The sequence below is a fragment of the Canis lupus genome, chromosome 12 (assembly GCF_048164855.1).
Source record: "Canis lupus baileyi chromosome 12, mCanLup2.hap1, whole genome shotgun sequence".
NCBI lineage: Eukaryota > Metazoa > Chordata > Mammalia > Carnivora > Canidae > Canis > Canis lupus.
In genome coordinates this window covers 30979075-31002243 of record NC_132849.1, presented here as the reverse complement: position 1 = coordinate 31002243, position 23169 = coordinate 30979075, and the positions used below count along the sequence as shown (strand labels likewise).

The following is a 23169-nucleotide window of genomic DNA, read 5'->3' as shown; positions in this document are numbered from 1 at the left end:
GCAAGATACAGACTACTGGGGGTGCCTGGGTGGCTCAGTTGGTTAAGCATCTGCCTTTGGCTCAGGTCATGATCCCAGAGTCCTAGGATCCAGGTCCTCATTGGGCTCCCTGCTCAGTGAGGAATCTGCTTGTCTGCTTCTCCCTCTCCCACAACCTGCCCGCCCCCCGCCCCTGCTCCTCCTATCAAGTAAATAAATAAATATTAAAAAAAATAAAAGATACAGACTACCACTTAATATATAAAAAAATCTCACCTTTTTCTCAGCATTAATATAGGATACCGAATCGGTCAAGTCTACCGATTGTGACAGCACAGGAAATTAATGTCTAAATGAATTGTGTGTTACAGTCACATTTTACTAAGGGGCAAGCTGGTTCCTTATAAGGAACCATATGGTAATCATCAATATGCCGTTAGTCTATTACTTGACTTTGAGGAACCATTTTGTAAAGATTATCTGGTGCCTAATTAAAAAAGCAATCAGACTCAGGTTTAAGATGCTTCTGGTATTCTGAAAATATTCTGAAAGATCATTCAAAAGGACTTCAAAATTGAGATTTTTTCATTCATGTATTTATTCCACAATCAAAATAAATCATAATTTAAAGCCATAACATTTTGAAAAGGTAAAGGAGACTTTGTGTCACAGTTGCATTAATAAAACACACTGGTCTAAAGTGCAACAGTAAACAGGTGTTTTCTGTTCCCGAGGTGGAATAAATACATAACAATTATACATAAAATTTCACTAAAGATCAGAGATGAGGCAAATAACCCTTGGAAAGAAACTCTCCAATGAATAGAGGCAGATTGCACATAATTTTTCTTAACATTTTACCACAAGAAGGAAAAATCCTCACGATGTCTACTAGTGCAAACCCCCATTTCATGCTCCTGGCCTTGGCTTCTTTCTTCCTTCCTCAGTAGCATCCATATCCAGGAAGGCCTCTGCACCCCATGTTCAAAAACACCACTGTGGGTCCCTAAGGACCTCAGCATAGACTGCTGCCAATAAGCCTACGTGCAACCTTCCTCTAGAACCTCCAGGGAAGTCAGGAGCCCAAGAAGCAGCAGCACTGCTTTAAACAATAGTTTTAACTGTCCAATGAGCACTGATGGACCATGTGTATTTCATAAACAAACCAAAATATTGCCGTAGTATCTTTCTACTTTTCTGGGAAAATGTTAAGTAAACCATTCAAGTAAAAAAGAAAAATGTTTACAGAACAGTGAAAAATGAAAATTCAAAGCGTTTATGCCAAAAAGCAAACCAGTCCTCTGCAGCCTAAGTCATTTGTTTCTGGGCTGCGAAGCCATGTAGAGAGCAATCAGGCAGTAGATGGTCCCCCCCAACGTCAGAGCCATAGTGGTCCGGTAAAGCATTTGGTCAGGTAGGCCTCGTTTCAGGTGGATAGGCACACCATCAGACTTCTGGAAAGCAAGAATTATCAAGGACATGGTCAATAATAAAAAGATTTTACAGTTTAGGCTAATAAAGAATAAATGTCTCTACTTTATAACTAATCCCTCAACATGCTGCAGTGTAAAAAGCCCTAATACGTTAGAATGCTAACTGAGATAGTGGTATATCTTTTCTTATAAATGCAGCTACAGCCTGTAAGGCCAAAGCCATTCTCCAAAATGGAGCCCAAGGAACATGCATACAACAAATTCCATGTTTCCAAGAAATTTACCATATAAAGCTTAATTAAGAAAGCAGCACTGGTGGATTTCTTTTAAAGGCAAAGATAATTCACAGCTAAATGACCACAGGCACAAATTATGTACTACATTTAGTTTGACTTCTGATCATTAGTCAATGATATCTGAGCATACCAGGTCAATTAACAGGCTCAAGTCCATTTTGTATCCAGCTTCTTTCCATTAAGCCATTAAACCCTTGTTTAAAAAAATAGACTCATAAAATGTTAATCCATGATTTTGCACAGTCTCCAAACTCCCTCTCCCACAGTAACTCAAGACCCAAATGCCCAATAAAGTCTTACTTATCACAGGCAGCCCAGGTGGCTCAACAGTTTAGAGCCGCCTTCAGCCCAGGGCCTGATCTTGGAGACCCGGGATTGAGTCCCCCATCAGGCTTCCTCCATGGAGCCTGCTTCTCCTCTGCCTGTGTCTTTGCCTCTCTCTTTTTCTCTGTCTCTCATGAATGAATAAATAAAATCTTTAAAAAAAAAAAAAAAAAAGTCTTACTTATCAGATAAAAAGGGATTAAACTGACCAAAAGCCCCCAAGCCAGTTCTGAATCTGCACATTATTGAGGACGGGGAAGCTACCTTCTAGAAGAGCAGTAAGACACTGCTACTCCCATAGCACCTGAGATACAGCTGGGTCACTGATCTCTCAATTATCTGTATATAGATTAGTATTAATAATATTTTAAAATGCAATGAATTCTAGCTTCTCTCTGTTGATCAGAAAACCCAAGAGAGCCTCCTCCACTTCTAACAGCTCAGTGAATTTAATATCAAGCAAGCAAAAAACAAGAAAACTCATTGCCAAAATGATGACTTATTCTTTAGTGTCTGTTCGAGTGTCTTCTTTTACCTGGAAAAACTTCTGCAGCTCTGGAACTTTGTTTTTCCCAGCATAATCATATGCAGTAAAATCAGAACTCAGTTTGGTTGGTGTGGCAAATATGATAGGTGGTGCTTCTGTGGAAACCACAGGCCTTAATCCCTGTAGGAAAAAGGAAAATGTCAAGTTGAAATCATGTCTGGGCATATGAATAACCTTTCAACAAGCAGGCTGTCTGGAATCGTGGAAGCAGTCACTCAGGCACACAAGAGGGAAGGAAAGGCTCTTCAAGTCTGCATCAAGAGGCCTTTAATTTTAAGATTTAAAGTTCCTAAACTTTAAACAAAATACCTTAGTCCACTTTCCCACAGCAAACCTCATTGAGAAGAATCCCCTGCCTTTAAGATGGGGATAGGGGAGAGGGGGAAGCAAACAAACCACAAAAGCCCAATCTGGGCTTCCAGAAATACCTATTATGTCTATCTTCCTATGAAATCAGTAAAACACTTATAATCTATATGAACTTTTTTTTAAGATTTTATTTAATCATGAGAGAGAGAGAGAGAGAGAGAGAGGCAGAGGGAGGAGAGAGAGAGAGAGAAAGAGAGAGAGAGAGAGAGAGAGAGAGAGGCAGAGGGAGAAGCAGGCCTGACGTGGGACTTGATCCTGGGTCTCCAGGATCACACCCCGGGCCGAAGGCAGTGCTAAAACCGCTGGGCCACCAGGGCTGCCCTATGTGAACTTTTGATTAGATTTCCAAAGAGACCCGGCTGTCTCTTTTCTCCTCTGGATGAGCTGATGTACTAATATATTATCTCGAACTCCAGAGTAGACGTCAGAAACTGTCCAGACATACAGTAAAGAAATATCTCAATCTAGAAGGGCCTATAATGGTAAGAAACTTGTCTTTCAGAACCATAGACAAAACAAAATAATTAGACTAACTGAACTTTCCAGCATTAATTAACCCATAAGTTAAACAGATATACTAAAAATAAAGAAAATTTAGTGTTCTCATCTGAGACAGGTATACAAAAGTAATGGTATCAGGGTGCCTGGGTGGGTCAGTCAGATGTCTGCCTTCAGTTTAGGTCATGATTCCCGAGTCCTGGGATTGAGCCCCACCTATGTCAGGCTCCTTGCTCCAGGGGGAGCCTGCTTCTCCTTTTCCCTCTGCCTACAGCTCTCCCTGCTTGTGTATCTGTGTGCACTCGTGCTTTCTCTCTCTCCCTTTCCATTAAATAAATAAATAAATACATAAATAAATAAATAAATACATAAATAAATAAATACATAAATAAATAAATAAATAAATACATAAATAGTGATAGCATCTAACACTGAAAAGACTGCATGAGACCATACGTACCTAAAGCAGTGTGCCTCCTACGGGCATACAGCACATATGTCTGTTCAATAATTATAAACAGAATGATATTTGGGGGTTAACACAGGTTTGCTAATTAGCAGCTCCCTGGGCCACATGGACAGAAGGGCAAATGCATAGGCTTAAAGAGAAGCTAACGGGAGAGAAAAATGAAGTACTGGCACAGGCTACTGGGATAACCCTTAAAAACATTATGCCGAGTAAAAGAAGCTAATCAAAAAGACCACATGTTATATGACTCCATTCATATGCAAGTCCAGAATAAGAAAATCTACATAGACAGTAAATAGATCAGCAGCTGCCTAGGGCTGGGAGGTGAGCAACAGGGGGGTGATAACTGCAGAGTATGTTTCTTTTGGAGATGATGAAAATGCTCTAAAATTAATGTGGTAATGGTTATGCAATATCTATTAATACACTAAAAACCACTGAGTTGTACACTTTAAATGAGTGAATGTATGGTATGTGAATTGTATCACAACAAGGCTATTAAAAAAAAAAAAAAAAGAAAAAGAAAGAACCCAAGGAGAACTCTGATTTTCTACATGATGGAGTAAAGCTACAGTGGCAGGTATAGAGATGGTTCTCCCAAATAATATGCAGATGAAGATAGGAGCTGAGTTACAAACCAATACAATCACATCCTTTTATAATACATTATAACTATGAAAAATAAAAATTTAAAGTTAGGAAGTAAAGCATCTGAATGGCTCAGTGGGTTAAGCATCTGCCTTCGGCTCAGGTCGTGATCCTTGTATCCTGGCATTGAGTCCTGTGCAGCCTGGGCTCCCTACTCAGTGGAGAGCCTGCTTTTCCCTCTCCCTCTGCCACTCCCCCTGCCTGTGCTCTAATAAATGGATATCTTTAAAAATAAGTAAATAGGAAGTACAGTTCAAGCACAGCCTCTTTCTTTTTAAAGGATAAAAGTGCAAACTCTTTGCTCAAATTAAGAGTTGTCAGACTCCTGGTTCTTGATCACTTCAAAGAAATATAAATTTACCTATAACTGACAAGACATATTCCAAAGCTTCCAGGATACTCCCTCCCACCAGGTGAGCATTAAGATCAACAGGGCAACAAAAAGGCATTAAAGCAAACTTGGTTTTGGTCCAAGATGGCAGCATAGAAAGACCCTGAACTCACTCCCTTCCAGGAACATACCAAATCTACACGCACATAGAGGGCAATTCCTTCTGAAGAACTGAATGCTGACTGAACAGTTTCTGCATAACAAAGGATAGAGGGACCACACAGTGAAGGGCAGGAGACAGAGACATGGTATCAACAGGAACCCCACCTGATGCTAAGCATTACAGTAGTGAGGAAGAGCACTGACAGGCCCACACACAGATTCACCCAACCTGGGCACAGCAAAATAAACAAAACAAAAAACCCACAAAAAACAACCACAGTGGTTTAAAAGGCAGACTATAAATGAAGGAAACCCCAAATAATGCTAGAGCAACTGCTAAATGGTGGGAGAACTACTGGAATTCTATCTGGTTAGAAGGGGCTAGCAAGCGCCATTGTTTACATTCCCCCTCTGCCTTAATAGCACAAATGGGAACAGGCACTCTAGCCAGCCTGCAGCTTCCTGCCCCAGCCTTGCCCATACCAGCTCCAGTTGTCCCCCAAAGGCATCCTTCACCACATGCACCTGTCTCAGCTCTAACCATTCCACCAAGGCTGCCCCAGCACAGCACAACTAGAACACCTCAGCCTGCACCAATTATATCCCCCACTATCTCCCCTAGGTGTCCCAGGCACAAAAGCACCCTGGGACACCCCTAGCCTATCAGCTTCAGCAGTAGCCATTCAGCCAGGGCACTTCCTATGCAGAGCACCCCAGCCCATCCTGCCCCAACTCTGGCCTCCCCACTAGGGTACCCCAGGGTAGAGAGCCTGAGGACAACCCAACCTGAACCTGACCCAGCTCTTGCCATCCCACCAAGGCAGCACTAGACCCAAATACCCCTGAATCACCTGGCTTGAACTTACCCCAACTCCCATCATCCCGTAGGGCAGACCCAGAGAATACACCCTCAGCCTGCAACCACTACAGCATTAGCCAGCAAGAGCCACCAGACACATGCAGACTAGACAGGGGACATTCCTCCACAAGGCCACTCCTTCAAGACTGAGGAAGGTAGCTGTTTCACATAATTCATAGAAACAAAGTCAAACAAAATGAGAAAAAGGAATATGCTCAAAAAAAAAAAAATCAAAACTTCAGAAAAAGAACTAAATAAAAGGGAGATAAGCAATGACCTGATAAAGAGTGCAAAGCAATGGACATAAAGATGCTCACTGGAGTTAAAAGAAGAATGTAGGAAAACTCAACAAAGAGATAAAAAATATAAAAAAGAACCAAAAAGAGTTGAAGAATACAATAACTGAAATGAAAAACATACTAGAGAGAATCAACAGAAGATTAAAAGATGCAGGTGAACAAATGAGCAATCTAGAAGATAGGATAATAGAAAACACCCAAGCTAAACAGCAAAAACAAATAAAAAATGAGGATAGGTTAAGGGACCCCCTATAACAATGTCAAGCATACTAATATTCATATGGGGTCCCAGGAGAAAAAAAGAGAAAGGGGTAGAAAGCTTATTTGAAGAAATAACAGCTGAAAATTTCCCTAACCTGGGAAAAGCAGACATCTAGGTCCAAGAAGCGGAGAGAGCCCCAAACAAGATAAACCCAAGAAGGTGCATACCAAGACATAACAAATAAAATGTTAAAGATTGAAGACACAATCTTAAAAGTAGCAAGAGATAAGCAACTAGTTATGTACAAGGAAAACCCCATAAGGCTATGGATTTTCCAGCAGAAATTGTACAGGCCAGAAGGTAGTGGCACAATATATTTAAAGCACTAAAAGGAAAAAACCAACAGCCAAGAATGCTCTGACAAGATTATCATTCAGAGGGATCCCTGGGTGGCGCAGCAGTTTAGCGCCTGCCTTTGGCCCAGTGCGCGATCCTGGAGACCCACGATCGAATCCCACATCGGGCTCCCAGTGCATGGAGCCTGCTTCTCCCTCTGCCTATGTCTCTGCCTCTCTCTCTCTCTCTCTGTGACTATCATAAATAAATAAAAAAAAAAAAAAAAAAAAAAATTATCATTCAGAACTGAAAACAAATAGGAGTTTCTTAAATAAACAAAAGACAAAGGACTTTACAGCCACTTAACCAGCCTTAGAAGAAAGGTTAAAGGGACTTTAAGTGGAATAGAAAAGGCCAGGGAAGCCTGGGTGGCTCAGTGGTTGAGTGTCTGCCTTGGGCTCAGGGCATGATCCCAGAGTCCCGGGATGGAGTCCCACATCAGGCTCCTTGCATGGAACCTGCTTCTCCTCTCTGCCTATGTCTCTGCATCTCTCTGTGTCTCTTGTGAATTAAAAAAAAACAAAAAACAAAAAACAAAAAAACAAAATAAACTTTATTAAAAAAAGGAAAAGGCCATAACTAAAAGAAAATTATAAAAAAAAAAATTTCACTAGTAAAAGCAAACATATAATAAAGGTATTAAATCAATCATTTATAAAACTAGTATGAACGTTAAAAGATGAGTAAAATCCATTACATCTAAAAAAAATCCATTACATCTATAAAATTTGTTGAGATTCACAAAATAAAAAGATGTAAAATATGATATGATATACATAAAAACATAGGGGAGGGATCCCTGGGTGGCGCAGCGGTTTGGCGCCTGCCTTTGGCCCAGGGCGCGATCCTGGAGACCCGGGATCGAATCCCACATCAGGCTCCCGGTGCATGGAGCCTGCTTCTCCCTCTGCCTGTGTCTCTGCCTCTCTCTCTCTCTCTGTGACTATCATAAATAAGTAAAAAATTAAAAAAATTAAAAAAAAAAAAACATAGGGGAGGGTTTAATACATAGTGATTTTAAAATGTGTTTGAATTTAAGCAACCATCAGCTTAATATACAGTTATATATGAACCTTATGCTAACCAGAAACCAAAAACTTACAATAAATCTACGAAAAAGCAAAAGAAAGAAATCCAAGCAAAACACGAAAGCCACCAATTACAAAGGAAGAGAGCCAGAAGAAAAAAAGAGAAAAACTACAAAAACAACCAGAAAACAGTTGACAAAATGACACCTGTTCATTATTACTTTAAATGTAAATGGCCTAAAAAAAAAAAAAAAAAAATGGGCACCTGGGTGGCTCAGTCAGTAAAGCATCCAACTCTTAATCTGAGGTCTTGATCTCAGGGTTATAAATTCGAGCTCCATGTTGGGTTCCATGCTGGGTGTGGAGCCTACTTAAAAAAAAAAAAAAGTAAATGGTCTAAATACCACAATTAAAAGACAAGGGTGATTCAATGAATAAGAAACATGGGCCATCTATATGCTGCCTACAAGAGGCTCTCTTCAGACCTAAAGACATGTACAAATTAAAAGTGAAGGGATGTAAAAAAAAAAAAAAAAATTCCACACAAATGGAAACAGAAAGAAAGCTAAGATAGTAAAACTTATATCAGACAAAGTAGTCTTTTTTTTTTTTTTTATGATAGTCACAGAGAGAGAGAGAGACAGAGACAGAGACATAGGCAGAGGGAGAAGCAGGCTCCATGCACCGGGAGCCTGACGTGGGATTCGATCCCGGGTCTCCAGGATCGCGCCCTGGGCCAAAGGCAGGCGCCAAACCGCTGCGCCACCCAGGGATCCCCAAAGTAGTCTTTAAAACAAAGACAGTAACAAGAGACAAAGAAGGGTATTATTAAAGGGAGTAATCCAACAAGAGAATACAACAATTTTAAGTATCTATGCATCTGACATAGGAACACCTAAATATACAAAAAGCAAATATTAACAAATACAAAGGGAGAAACTGACAATAATACAATAATAGTAGGGGACTTTAACACCCTACCTATCAATGGATAAAGCATCCATATGTAAAATCAATAAGGTAACTGTGGATTTAAATAACATTAGACCAGATAGACTTAGCAGATATATACAGAAAATGCCATCCAAAACCAGCAAAATATACAGAATTTTCAAGTATACATGGAACATTCTCCAGGACAGATTACATGCATGCCACAAAACAAGTCTCAATAAATTTAAGAAAAGCATCTTCTCCATTCACAACAGCATGAACTTAGAAAATCAATTATAGGGGAAAAACTGGAAAAAAAACAAATACATGGAGGCTAAACAACATGCTCCTAAATAATCCATGTGTCAAGAGAAATCAAAGAGGAAATTTAAAGATACATGGAGAAATGAAAATGGAAACAATGGCTCAAAATCTTTAGGATGAAAAAAAAAAAAAAACAGTTCTAAGAGGGAAATTTATATAGTAATTCAGGCCTACCTCAAAAACAAGAAAAATCTCAAACAACCTTAACTTTACCCTTAAAGGAACTAGAAAAAGAACAAAGACAAAAATTAGTAGAAAGAAGTAAATAACAGATTAGAATAGAAATAAATGGTGACAAAAAAAAAACAAAAAAAACCAAAAAACAAAAAACAAACCCCAACAACAACAATGAAACTAAGAGCTGGTTCTTCAAAAAAGATAACTGATAAACCTTTGGCAGACCTATTAAGAAAAAAAATAACTCAAAATCACAAATGAAAGAGAAGTTATAAACACCACAGAAATACAAAGGATTGGGCAGCCCAGGAGGCTCAGAGGTTTAGTTTCTGCCTTTGGCCCAGGACGTGATCCTAGGGTCCCAGATGGAGTCCCACATCGGGCTTCCGGGGCCTGCTTCTCCCTCTGCCCATGTCTCTGCCTCTCTCTCTCTCTATGAATAAAAAAAAAAAAAAAAAAAAAAAAAAGAAATACAAAGGATTTTAAGAGACTACTGTGAAAATTATATGCCAACAAGTTGGACAACATAGAAGAAATGGGTGAATTCCTAGAAACATATCTTCCAAGACTGAAACAGGAAGAAACAGCAAATCTGAGCAGACCAATTGCTACCAGAGACAGTGAATCTGTAACCAAAAATCTCCCAACAAATAAAAGTCCAGGACCACAAAGCTTCACAGGGAAAATCTACCAAAAATTTAAAGAAGAGTTACTAATCCTTCTCAAATGATTCCAAAAAATCAAAAAGGAAGAAAATTTTCCAAATTCATTCTACAAGGCATTACCCTGATACCAGAATCAAAGACAATCAAGAAAGGAAATTACAGGGCAATATCTGTGTGATGAACACAGATGCAAAAAGTACTCAACAAAATTTAGCAAACTGAATTCAACAATACATTAAAAAGATCATTCACACAAAAAATTAATTAATTAATTTAAAAAATAAAATAAAAAATAAAAAGATCATTCACCACAATCAAGTGGGATTTATTCCAGGATGCAAGAATGGTTCAATATCCACAAATCAATCAACGTAATACACATTAACAAACTGAGGGACAAAAATCACATGATCACCTCAACAGATACAGAAAAAACATCTGACAAAATTCAACATCCATTTATGATAAAAACTCTCAACAAAGTGGGTTTAGAGGGAGCATACTTCAATATAATAAAAAAGACCATATATGATAAAACCACAGCTAACATCATACTCAATGGTGAAAACTGAAAACTTTTTTCTCTAAGATCAGGAAGAGAACAAGGATGTCCATTCTTCCCACTTTTATTTCAATACAGTAACGGAAGTCCTAGCCATAGTAATCAGACAAGAAAAAGAAATAAAAGGCATCCCAAGAGGGTAACAAAGAAGTAAAACTTGCACTATTTACAGCTAATGTGATACTCTATATATAAAGCAATTACAGACTCCACCAAAAAATTAGAATACATGAATTCAGTAAAGTTGCAGAATACTAAACTAATATAAAGAAACTTGTTGCATTTTGATATGCTAATAGTGTAGCAGAAAGAGAAAGAAAACAATCCCATTTACAGCTACATCAAAAAGAATGAGAGCAATAAATTTAACCAAGGAAGTGGAAGGCCTGTACTCTGAAAACGATTAAAACAATGGTGAAAGAAACTGAGGACACAAATAAATGTAAAGATATACCATGCTCATTAATTGGAAGAATTAGTATTGTAAAATGCCCACACTATTCAAAGCAGCCTATAGATTCAATGCAATCCCTATCAAAATACCAATAGTATTTTTCATAGAATAAGAACAAATAATCCTAAAATTTGTATGGAGCCAAAGCAATTTTGAAAAAGGAGAACAAAGCTGAAGATATCACAGTCCCAGATTTCAAGCTATACCAAAAGCTATAATAATCAAAACCGTATGGTACTAGCAAAAAAAAAACAGAGATCAATGGAGCAGAACAGAGAGCCCAGAAATAAAACCATTCTTTATATGGTCACTTAATCTACAACAAAGGAGACAAAAAATACACAATGTGGAAAAGACAGTCTCTTCAAATAAATGGTGCTGGTAAAACTGGACAGCAGACATGCAAAAGGATGAAACTGGGTGGCTCAGTCACTTGGGCATCCAACTCTTAGCTTCAGGATCTTGGAGTGGTGGGATCAAACCCTACATCAGGCTCTGTGCTCAGTGCAGAGTCTACTCCAGAATCTCTCTTCTTCCCCTACTGCCCTCCACCCCTGTCCCCTCCAGCTTTCTAAGTAAATAAATAAATAAAATAAAATCTAAAACAAAACAAAACAAAACCTGGCTAGCTCAGTCAGCAGAGCATGTGACTCTTGATCCATTGGTTGTGAATTCAAACCCCATGTTGGGCACAGAAATTACTTTTTAAAAAAAGAGAGCAAGCTTTTGGCTTTGGACTAGGAGGAGGCAAAGGTTGTCCCAAATCCAGATTCATCTGACACCAGCCATCTCCACCATGCCACCTAAGTTCAACCCTAACAAGATCAAAGTTATAGATCTTCGAGCACCAGCGGGGAAGTCATTGCCATGTCTGCCCCGGCCTCAAAGATTGGCCCCCTTAGTCTGTCTCCAAAAAAAGCTAATGATGACATTACCAAGGCAATTGGTGATTGGAAGGTCTGAAGATTACCGTGAAACTAACCATTAAAAACAGATAGGCTCAGAATGAAATGGTACCTTTTCTGCTTCTGCCCTAATTATCAAAGCCCCCAAAGAACAGTCAAGAGACAGAAAGAAGCAGAAAAACATTAAACACAGTGGAAGTATCACTTTTGATGAAACTGTCAATATTGCCTGACAGATGTGGCACTGATCCTTAGTCATAGAACCCTTTGGAAACATTAAAGAGATCATGAGGACTGCAATATTGACAGCTGCCATCCTCAAGATATCATAGATGATGACATCAGTAGTGGTGTAGTGGAATGCCCAGGTAGTTAAGAACTACAAAGGAAACTACTTAAATAAAGGGTCATTTGAAAACAAACAAAACTTTTCTTACATAACACACAAAAATAAATTCAAAATGGGTTAAAACTCAAATATAAAACCTGAAATCATGAAACTTCTAAAAAGAAAACATACACAGGAGCAGCCCCGGTGGCGCAGCGATTTAGCGCCGCCTGCAGCCCAGGGCGTGATCCTGGAGACCCTGGATCGAATCCCACGTCAGGCTCCCTGCATGGAGCCGGCTTCTCCCTCTGCCTGTGTCTCTGCCTCTCTCCCTCTCTCTGCATCTCTATGAATAAATAAAATCTTTAAAAAAAAAAAAAAGAAAGAAAGAAAGAAAGAAAACATACACAGTAATCTCGGAGATATCAGCCTTAGCAACATATTTCTGAATCTGTCTCTTCATGTAAGGGAAAAAAGGAAAAAAAGGAAAAGCAAAAAAAAAAAAAAAAAAAAGGAAAAGCAAAAATAAACAATTGGGAGGGACTACATCAAACTAAAAACCTTTTGCACAGTGAAGGAGGCCAACAAATCAAAAAGGCAACCTACTGACTGGGAGAGGATATGTGCAAATGATACACCAATAAGGGGTTAATATCCAAAATCTATAAAGAATACCAAACAATACCAAAAAAGAAAAAAAAAATCCACATACAGAAGACCTGAACACACATTTTCCAAAGACACATGACAATTCAACATCACTAAGTATCAGGGACATACAAATCAAAACCACAATGAGAATGGCCAGTATCAAATAGACAAAAAATAACAAGTGTATAGAGGATGTACAGAAAAGGCAATCCTCATGCACTGCTCATGGAAATATAAATTGGTGCAGTCATTATGGAAAATATGGAGGTTCCTCAAAAAATTAAAAATACAAATACCATACAAACCAGTAACTCTGCTTCTGGGTATTTATCAAAAGAAAACAAAAACATCAATTCAAAAAGATAAACACATCCCTATGTTTATTGCAGCATTCTTTACAATAGCCAAGATATGGAAGTATCTTAAGTGTCCATCAATAAATGAATGGATAGGGGCAGCCCGGGGGGCTCAGTGGTTTACCGCTGCCTTCAGCCCAGGGTGTGATCCTGGAGACCCGGGATCAAGGCCCACGTCAGGCTCCCTGCATGGAGCCTGCTTCCCCCACTGCCTGTGTGTCTGCCCCCGCCCCCTCTGTCTCCCATGAATAAATAATAAATAAAATCTTTAAGAAAAAAAATAGATGAATGGATAAAGATGTGGTGTGTGTATATGTATACACACACACACACACATACACACACATACACAGTGGAGTAATAGCCATGAAAAGGAGATATTGCCACTGGCAACAACTTCAGTGGACCTAGAGGGTATTATGCTACGTGAAATATGTCAGGCAGAAAAAAACAAATACATTATTTCACTTCTGTGTGGAAATCTAAAAAATAAAACAGAAATAGACCCATAAATACAGAGAACTGGTGGCTGCCAGAAAGGAAGGGGTGGGAGGATGAGGCAAAGAGGTGAAGGAAATTAAGAGGTACAAACTTACAGTTATAAAATAAATAAGTTGGGGTGCCTGGGTGGTTCAGTTGGTTAGGAGTCTTGCCTTTGGCTCAGATCAAGATCACTGAATCCTGGGATCAACTCCCACATCTGGCTCCCTGCTTTATGGGGAGTCTGCTTCTCCCTTTGCCGCTCCCCTGCTCATGCTGTCTCTTTCTCTCTCTCAAATAAATAAAATCTTTAAAAATATATACATTAAATTAAATTAAAAAGTCAGGAGGAGGGATGCCTGGGTGGCTTAGCAGTTGAGCATCTGCTTTCAGCTAAGGGTGTGATCCCAGGTCTGGGGATCGAGTCCCACATCAAGCTTCCTGTGAGGAGCCTGTTTCTCCCTCTATGCCTCTGCCTCTCAGTGTCTCTCACGATTAATAAAATCTTTAAAAATAAAGAAAAATAGGGACACCTGGGTGGCTCAGTGGTTGAGCATCTGCCTTCAGCTTGGGTCATGATCCTGGGGTCCCAGAATCAAGTCCCACATCAGACTCCTGCGTGGAGCCTGCTTCTCCCTCTGCCTATGTCTCTGCCTCTCTCTCTCTCTCTGTCTCTCATGAATAAGTAAATAAAATCTTAAATAAATAAATAAATAAATAAATAAATAAATAAATAAAAGTCAGGAGGATATAAAGTACAAAATATAGTCAATAATGCTATAAGGTGACAGATGGTTAAGTACACTTGCTGTGGTGAGCATTTTGTATTGTATATAATTGTAGAATCACTATGTTGTACAGCTGGAACTAATATTGCAAATCAATTATACTTCATTAACCCCTTTCCCCAAAATAAACTTGGTTTCTATTTTTTTTTTTTGACACAATCCCACAAATGGGAATGAACCGTGGACTTTTTTCTGCACCGCATTTACTCCTTCAGCATGTATTACTGAGCACTTACTCTATACTAAAAATACACGATAGAGAAGACAGACACAATCTCTGCCATTATGGATATTAATGTTATGGAATAACAGCCACTAATTACCTGCTAAGCCTTTGTTATATGGCCAGCATCCCATCAAGCATTTCACATGCATCATTTCATTTAATCCTGCCAGCAACCCTACCAAAACATTACTATTCCCATTTTATAGAGGAAAAACTAGATCAGAGAGGGCAACTTGCCAAAGATCATGTGGCAAAAAGTATGGAGTCTACTGTTGAAACTCAGGCCTCTCCAAAAAAAAGTCCAGGGCCTTGGATTTTTAAGCTCGCCACTACCTGACCCCACCACTCCTCTCAACTATTGCTTAAAAGCAACAATTGATTTAAAGAGAAGATTTCGTAACTAGTCTAAATTTAGTATACAATAAATTCAGACTCAGGAATTAGAGATGGAAAGAGAGGCCCTAACTACCTAGATAAGAAAGCAAGAAAGTATCTCCCTTTGAACTGAAGAATTTAACACACTTCTCTATTCTGTAAGCTTTGTGTTTTCTCCTAGAAGGACCATTTCCTCTTGAATGCAAAAATTTAAAAACTTTCTACCAAGGATCTCTGAAAATGGTTTGAAGTTAAATTCTTGTTTTGGAAAAAAAAAAAAAATTCTTGTTTTGACAGGATTATTCTGAGAGTATTTTTAGAAAGGATTATACCTAATCACTCACTGTTTGTTCACCCATCAAGTGATTCAAAATTACAGCAAAATTTTTGAACAGTAGCATCTGAAAAAAGGAGTACCGACCATCTTAACAGTTTTAAATAATTTTGTATTTCCGTTTATAATACTGTAAAAATTTGGAATACGGAATTTTAAAGTTACCAATAATCTCAGTATCTTATCCCATTAACCATTATGAGTTGTATATTCTCCTCCAATCTTTTCTTATAGGCATATTTTAACATCTTTACAGTCACAGTATAAAATTCTACATTCTGCTTTGTTTATAATAAGCATTTCTTTTCAGGATCCTCAATAATCTTCATAAATAAATTCACTCTTCACATTAACCCTATAAGTGAGGTATTATCATTGCATGTTACAGAGGATTAAAACAAAGCTCAGAGATTACATAAGGAAGATGGGAGTCAATCCCACACATTTTTATTATACCATACATTCAATAATTCCTTTTACCTGGCCCCAAAGATAAAAAGAAAGGATATTCTCCTATCATTAAACAGCCTAAGAATTTAAGAGTAGTGTTTCCAATGTTTCAAGGCAGCTAGATGGGACTGATCCTGGGGTTCTCAAGAGTGGACCCGACCAGGAAGCTGTATTTACAGGAAAGTATATCTAAAGCAAATCCCTTCACCTATGCCTCTTCTAGGCTTGTGGTTTTCCCAGTATAGAAAGGACTGACAGGCTTCCCCATCTCAATAACTGAAAATAGCATCCTTCCAGGTTTTCAGGCCAGAATCCCTGGAATCATTTCTTAAGATTCATTTGATGCTGAGAGGGAGAGAAAACGTGAACAAGCAGGGGGAACAACAGCAGACAGAGTGAGAGAGAGAAGCAGACTCCCCACTGAGACCGACACGGGGCTCAATCTCAGGACCCCGGGATCATGACCTGAGCTGAAGGCGGATGCTTAACAGACTGAGCCACTCAGGAGCCCCTGGAATCATTTTTTAAAAAAAGATTGATTGATGTGTGAAAGCATGCTAACGTGCACATTCGAGAGCAGGGGTGGGGAGGGGGGATGGGGCACAGACAAGAGGGAGAATCTCAGCAGACTCCTCACTGAATGCACAGTCTCGCTTGGGGCTCAATCTCATGACCCTAGCTGAAATTAAGAGCTGGACCTTAACCGACGGAGCCACCTGGGCACTCCGGAATCATCAATACTGCTCACGCATTGCAAATCCTTTTGGCTCTACCTTCAAAACACACTCAGCATCTGACCACTTCTTACCCACCTCCACCAATCCACACTCTGGTCTAAACCCCTTTTATAACAGCCTCCAACTGATGACTCTCCTTCCATTTCCACACTCGCTGCGCTGCAGTCTATCTACTCTTAATGCAGCCACCAGTGACTGCAGATGTCAGTATTCAGCTCAAACCTCCCCAAAAGACTCCTCTCTCACTGAGCAAAACCCCAAAGTTCTTACAATGACTTCTAGGGCCATGAGATGCACCTACCTACATCAATATGTGTTCTCAAGAGTTTTTGTTAAGTATTGTATGAAAGTTTACAGAATGAACCCTACCACCTACATCATCCCTTTTCTCTACCCCAGCCCACTAGATGAGCCCCTTAAACCTCCCAGGCACCAGGCACTGTTCTCTACCTAGAATGCTCTTCTCTGGGTAGCCACATGGCTGGCACTCTCACCTCCTTCAGGTCTTTGCCAAAATGTCACCTTCTCAGCAAGACGTTCCCTTACCATCCTTTTTTTTTTTTTTTAATTTTTTTTAAAGATTTATTTATTTATTTATGAGAGACACAGAGAAAGAGAGAGAGGGAAAGAGAGAAACAGGCTCCATGCAGGGAGCCCGACGTGGAACTTGATCCCGGGTCTGCAGGATCAGGTCCTGGGCTGAAGGCGGCACTAAACCGCTGAGCCGGGGATAACCGCTGAGCCGGGATCCCTGGGTGGCGCAGCGGTTTGGCGCCTGCCTTTGGCCTGGGGCGCAATCCTGTGTGTGTCTCTCTCTCTGTGTGACTATCATAAAAAAAAAAAAAAAAAAAAAAACAAAACCCGCTGAGCCACCTGGGCTGCCCTCCCTTACCATCCTTTTAAACTGCATGCTCCCTCCTTTACCCTGCTAACAACCTATCACTCTTTCTTGCTTTTTTTTTCTACACAGCATTTATCAGCACCTAACATACTGAATTTTACTTTGTCTACTGTGTCTTCCCCTACTGCAATGGAAACCTCACAAGAGGAGGATTTTGGCATGGTTTTTTTCACTGCTCTTACTTCCCAAGACTTAAAAAAGCAAAAAGCACATTCAGTAAATATCTGTTGAATGTATAAATAAGCTATAGCTTCACCACAATGTAGACAGGAATATTTCAGAACCAAAGTCATGTAAATCAAATCAGCAGTTGATGGCAGAGCCACCCACACCTCCCACAAATGAGAAAACTAGTGAATGTTGCTCTTAAAATAGTGGACTGCAGGCCAAATGGAAAGGTTCTGCTTGTTAATATCAAATCTCTTAGCTATTTACACAATCACTACCTCTACAATCAAGCGCCATTCAACAGCAGCCACATTTAGCAGTTGAGTTCTTCTTAGACTAATTTAGTTGCTCCAAAAATTTATTTTAAGATTTTAAAGTAATCTCTATACCTAACGCAGGGCTCAAACTCATAACTCCGAGATCCAAAAGTCACATACTCTACCGAATGAGCTAGCCAGGTGCCCCTAGTTGCTCCAAATTTTTAAAGACAAAAGTCAACTTGATTTTGTCCCCCTCGAAGTTGACTGGCCCAAGTTTCCCTTTTCTTCTACCTTTAAGGCTTGAGAAGGAAAATGGAGAAATAAGAGAATCAGCAATTTTTAGAAAATTGAAAAATTTTTAAAAAGGAACGCCTGGGTTAAAAAAAAAAAAAAAAAAGGAACACCTGGGTGGCTTAGTAGTTGAGCGTCTACCTTCGAGTCAGGGTGTGATCCCGGAGTCCCAGGATCAGGTCCCACGTCGGGCTCCCTGTAAGAAGCCTGCTTCTCCCTCTGCCTATGTCTCTGCCTCTCATGAATAAATAAATAAAATATTTTTTAAATTTTTTTAAATCACAGAAATGTAAGAACTCCTTCACTCTGATTTAGGACTAGAAACAAGTTTCAATCTGCGGTGAATCAAGTTGTTCCTTTCTAACCACCAGCACCACCTCCATGTTTCCCAGACATGTCGCACTCCTGCAGGTCCAAAATTCACGCAGCTTCTCACAAAACCTATTCAGGAGCTCCCTAAGGAAAGCACCCCCATCCTCTCATTACCCAGTCATCCTGAGTCCTTTCTCATCCCCCCAATCTCCCACATCTGTCACTAAATCCTTATCTGCATACCTCTCCTTCTCCTTCCCCACTCGGAAGACCCTGAACAATTTTATCGGTTTAACAGGCATCCCTGGCACTGGTCTCTCTCAGTCATATAACCTTTTCAAGCACAGCTCGGGTCATGATACTTGCTCCTCCATCATAAACCTTCCATGAAACTAAAGGTAAAAGGTATGCCCTTGTTTCAACCTCCGGACAAGACTCTACCACAACCTTCTGAATTAAGATGCTTTGTAAATTCCTGTTTCTCACAAAATTAAGTCCTACCATCCTAGACCTTTCATGATCTATCTCCATCTACCACAGCTAAACTTATTATTTAACGGTTCCTCTGCAGCCCCCTCCCCTCTTTCACTCTCACAGTTCCCTTTATCTAGAATGTCATTCTGCCCTAACTAGAATTGTTGAGTCACAAAGAGTAAGTAAAAGTTTCCCTTTCTAAGAAACTGCCAGACTATCTCCTCCAAAGTGACTGCACCATTTTACATTCCCACCAGCAACATAGTAGGGTTCCAGTTTCTCCACATTCTAACATCTGTTGTCTTTTGATTTTAGCAGGTGTGAAGTGGTATCTCACTGTAGTTTTGATCTCCATTTCCCTAAGGACTAATGATGTGAAGCCTCTTTTCGTGTGTTTATTAGCCTCACATTTATTTTGACAGAAAGGTAAGGAAATGCTTTTCAATAAACCACTGGAGGGCAGCCCTGGGTGGCCCAAGGGTTTAGCGCCGCCTTCAGCCCAGGGCGTGATCCTGGAGACCCAGGCTGCATCAGGCTCCCTGCATGGAGCCTGCTCCTCCCTCTGCCTGTGTCTCTGCCTCTCTCTGTGTCTCTCATGAATAAATAAGTAAAGTCTTTAAAAAAAATAAAATAAACCACTGGAAAATACAATTACTTGTCATCAAGTTGATTTATAAATCTCTACCTGTACCACTGTTAGGAAACTAGTTTTTCCTTATCAGGTTATTCAATGCATGTTAGGTTATTCACTTTACATAATACTGAAAGTTACAAACATCTATATTTTACATGTGCTAATGTCTCCAAAAAAAGAAAAGCTGAAGTACTCCTAATTACCAAAGCCAGAATACCTGGTTTGGGGGGGATGCCTGTCATAAGCACTCCAAAAATCTATATATAAAGCCTACACAACATCACTTCTTTCAACATAGAGTAAGAAATCCTTAAGTAACTAAGAAGTTTACATTCTCAAAAGAAACACAATTTAAGAGGCACTAGAAATCTGAAGGCACTAGAAATCTGTACCACATACATCTCGGGGTAATCTCTGGTCTGAGGGCAATTTAATTTCAATATGTTAGTTTTAGTCTAAAATTTTACTTCCTAAGTAACAAAAACCAGATTATGCTAAAATTCTATTAAAAGAACATCTACAACCACAAACACACAATGTGTGTATACATATTCACACAATGAAATCCAACACAGCAATAAAGGGAGCTACTAAAACATGTAACGTGAATGAACTTCAAAAATATTGAGGGCAGAAAAGCCTTACACAAGTGAGTACTGCGTGATTCCATTTATGTGAAATTCATAAACGGCAAAACTATTTACTTATAATGATCACAACAGGAAGGTGCACAGGGATAGGGAACTTCTTAGGGAGTCATGAATGTCCTGTATGTTAACAGAGGTATGAGTTACAGCGTATACAGTTGTCAAAATTCACTAAACTCTAACATTTAAGATCAGTGCACTGAAAAATACTTCTTCTATAGAAGCAAATACGATAGAAATGGCTATTCTTCTGTAATCTGCAAAAGATAGAAATCACTGTTGACAATTCCTTTAGACTTTATTACCAATGTCACTACCAACTTCATTACCAACCAGTGACACCATACTGGTTTCCCCTCCTAATCCTAGTTTGTTCTTTAGATCAATGTTCCTCCTCTGCCCTCCCCTTCACATTTCTGTAGTCTAATCCTATTCCCATCTCTCTTCCCTATATGTCCGCTACTTAATAACACATCCGATTTTAGACTGAAATCACTTTTTTTTTTTTTAAGATCTTATTTGGGCTGAGTGAAGTCAGTCAGTCGGAGAAGGACAAACATTATATGTTCTCATTCATTTGGGGAATATAAATAATAGTGAAAGGGAATATAAGGGAAGGGAGAAGAAATGTGTGGGAAATATCAGAAAGGGAGACAGAACGTAAAGACTGCTAACTCTGGGAAACGAACTAGGGGTGGTAGAAGAGGAGGAGGGCGGGGGGTGGGAGTGAATGGGTGACGGGCACTGGGGGTTATTCTGTATGTTGGTAAATTGAACACCAATAAAAAATAAATTAAAAAATAAAAATAAATAAAAAAAGATCTTATTTGGGAGAAAGCGAGAGCACAAGCCCTGGAGCATGGTGGGCAGGAGAGGGAGAAGCAGACTCCCCACTGACCAAGGAGCCCATGTGGGGCTGGATCTCAGGACCCCGGAAGCTTAACAACAGAGCCACCCAAGTGCTCCTCTTATGATTTAATTCCAGGCCATTTTTTTAAAAAGATTATTTATTTGAGAGAGAGAGAGAGAGAAAGCGCGCACAGCTGAGAGGAGAGTGAGAAAGACACTCCCTGCTGAGCAGGAAGCCCAACCCCACGACCCAGAGATCACGACCTGACCTCAAGTCAGACGCTTAACCCACTGAGGCACTCAGGCAACCCTGAACTCACCCTTAAACATCCTCCCAACTTGGGCAAGTTGCAGTGTCCCCCATAAAAGGGAGGAAGGTAACAATAATAAAGGATCCTTTACACCCCACCTGGAATCCTTACTGTTCGAGTCTAGTTTTCCAACCGCTCATTTCACCAACCGTCCCCACACTTCTCTGTGAGGATAAGGAACGAATGTGCTGGTTATCTCACACTCCGTTTCTGGAGAATCGCTACTACCACTTACCCGGTACCAGTCATCTGCCAAAGGCTACCAGTGACACAGCACACATTTCACTTAACCTGTCCTAACGCTGCGCTAGACGAAACTAAGCTCACAATAAGTTAAATAACCTGATAAAGGTCATAGAAAATAAAGCGGCAAAGCCAATGTTAGCTCTCATTAAGGGTCTACGACTGAGCCTGAAACTCCAGCTAGCAGAATCTGGGCGAAATCGGGATACCTTTTAGACCCAAATCAGGGCAGTCCACCATTTTACAGGTGAGAGGCCTAAGGCCGTTGCCCGAAGTGCCCAGATTCACCCGGCCATTGGGAAGAACCGTACGGCGTCTCCTGCCCCTATGGCTTCCCTCGGTTGTCATCCCAGCTCTCCCATCCCGTGCTTTGACGAGGCTTTCGGGTTATGCGGGAGGGTAACAAAGAGGCACTGAGGGGACCGAAAGCGGAACCGCCTTAAGAAGGACGAAGCCGAACTTCAGACTCTGCCAGGTCGCGCGCTGGGCGACGCCGACCCCACAAGCTACCCCACGACCCAGACACGGCGACCTCGGAGGTCACCTTGACCCCAGCGGAGTGTCAGGCCCCACTTCCGCGCCGGGCCCGCCCCGCCGGGGCAGCAGCTACGGAAGGAGCAGCCTCCACGCCCGCTGCAAGCAGACGCCGAGAGGCGCGGGGAGGTGCGGGGCGAACCAAACCGAGCCGCAGGCAGCAACCCCGCCCGGCGAAGGCGCCGCGACTGCCAGGCGCAGAGGCTCGGCCGGCCACTTCTGTCCGAGACGGCCCGGCGCTACCTGTACCTGCGGGCTATAAGCGTCGGAAGCCCATGTTCCAGTCAACTTCTGCGTGAAGCCGCTAAACTTGTAATACATGACGCCCGCTGCCCGGCTTCCCGCAGCCGCTGCCCGCGCGACTGCCTCAGAGAAGGACCCTGCCTTTCCCTGCCGTCGCCTTAAACCTCAGCCCAAGGACCCGGCGCCGGGAGGCGGGCTGCCCGGAGATCGCCTAACTTATGCCCACTTCAGCCCTATCAGGGAACAAGAAGCCAGAGTGTCAGGACCAAGAGGGCAAAACAAAAAAACCAAGCCCGCCCACCCCAGCTCTAGCAGAACGCAGAGTCTCCGTAGAAGGGTGTGTGGAAAGCGCGAAATTTCCGCCCCCTCCCACCCCGCCCCCCACGCACACATTTTGATTCGGGCAGTGCCGAGACGCCTTAAGAAGTGCGCAAGCGCCCCACGGACCAGGCCGGAGGCTGAGGGACTCGCTAGGGTCGGGCATTGGGCGGGGCCTGGAGTGGGAGGGGCGGGGCCTGGAGTGGGAGGGGCGGGGCCTGGAGTGGGAGGGCGTGGTCTGGAGTGGGAGGGGCGGGGAGAGCTAGAGTTCACCAGTTGGTCTTTGGGTTGAAGGTTTCTCTTCCTTTACCAAACTTGCACAGTCTTCTGTCTTTCCTCCCCTCGCTAGGTCACCTGGTGAAGTGCCCCCCCATCCTCAGTCGGAGTATGTACCCGCTG

At 41.1% G+C, this 23169-nt stretch overlaps 1 protein-coding gene across 1 annotated transcript; it reads right to left on the bottom strand.

The window, feature by feature from the left end:
* Positions 1-553: 553 nt before the first annotated feature.
* On the bottom strand, positions 554-22790 carry COX7A2L (cytochrome c oxidase subunit 7A2 like). The gene is made up of 3 exons (XM_072770386.1): positions 22459-22790; positions 2568-2699; positions 554-1433 (listed from the first exon to the last, which is right to left on the bottom strand). Exons 1-3 carry the CDS (start codon positions 22528-22530, stop codon positions 1293-1295), a joined length of 345 nt encoding a protein of 114 aa, XP_072626487.1. The 5' UTR covers positions 22531-22790; the 3' UTR covers positions 554-1292.
* Between the last annotated feature and the right edge of the window lie 379 nt (positions 22791-23169).

What these genes read in the sequence shown, in the direction of transcription:
- COX7A2L (XM_072770386.1), bottom strand. Translation starts at nt 22,530, where the DNA reads ATGTATTACAAGTTTAGCGGCTTCACGCAGAAGTTGACTGGAACATGG. An exon ending in CCGACGCTTATAGCCCGCAG is followed by an intron (nt 2,700 to 22,458) that starts GTACAGGTAGCG and finishes TTTTTCCTACAG; the next exon opens with GGATTAAGGCCTGTGGTTTC. An exon ending in AGCTGCAGAAGTTTTTCCAG is followed by an intron (nt 1,434 to 2,567) that starts GTAAAAGAAGAC and finishes CTTGCTTTCCAG; the next exon opens with AAGTCTGATGGTGTGCCTAT.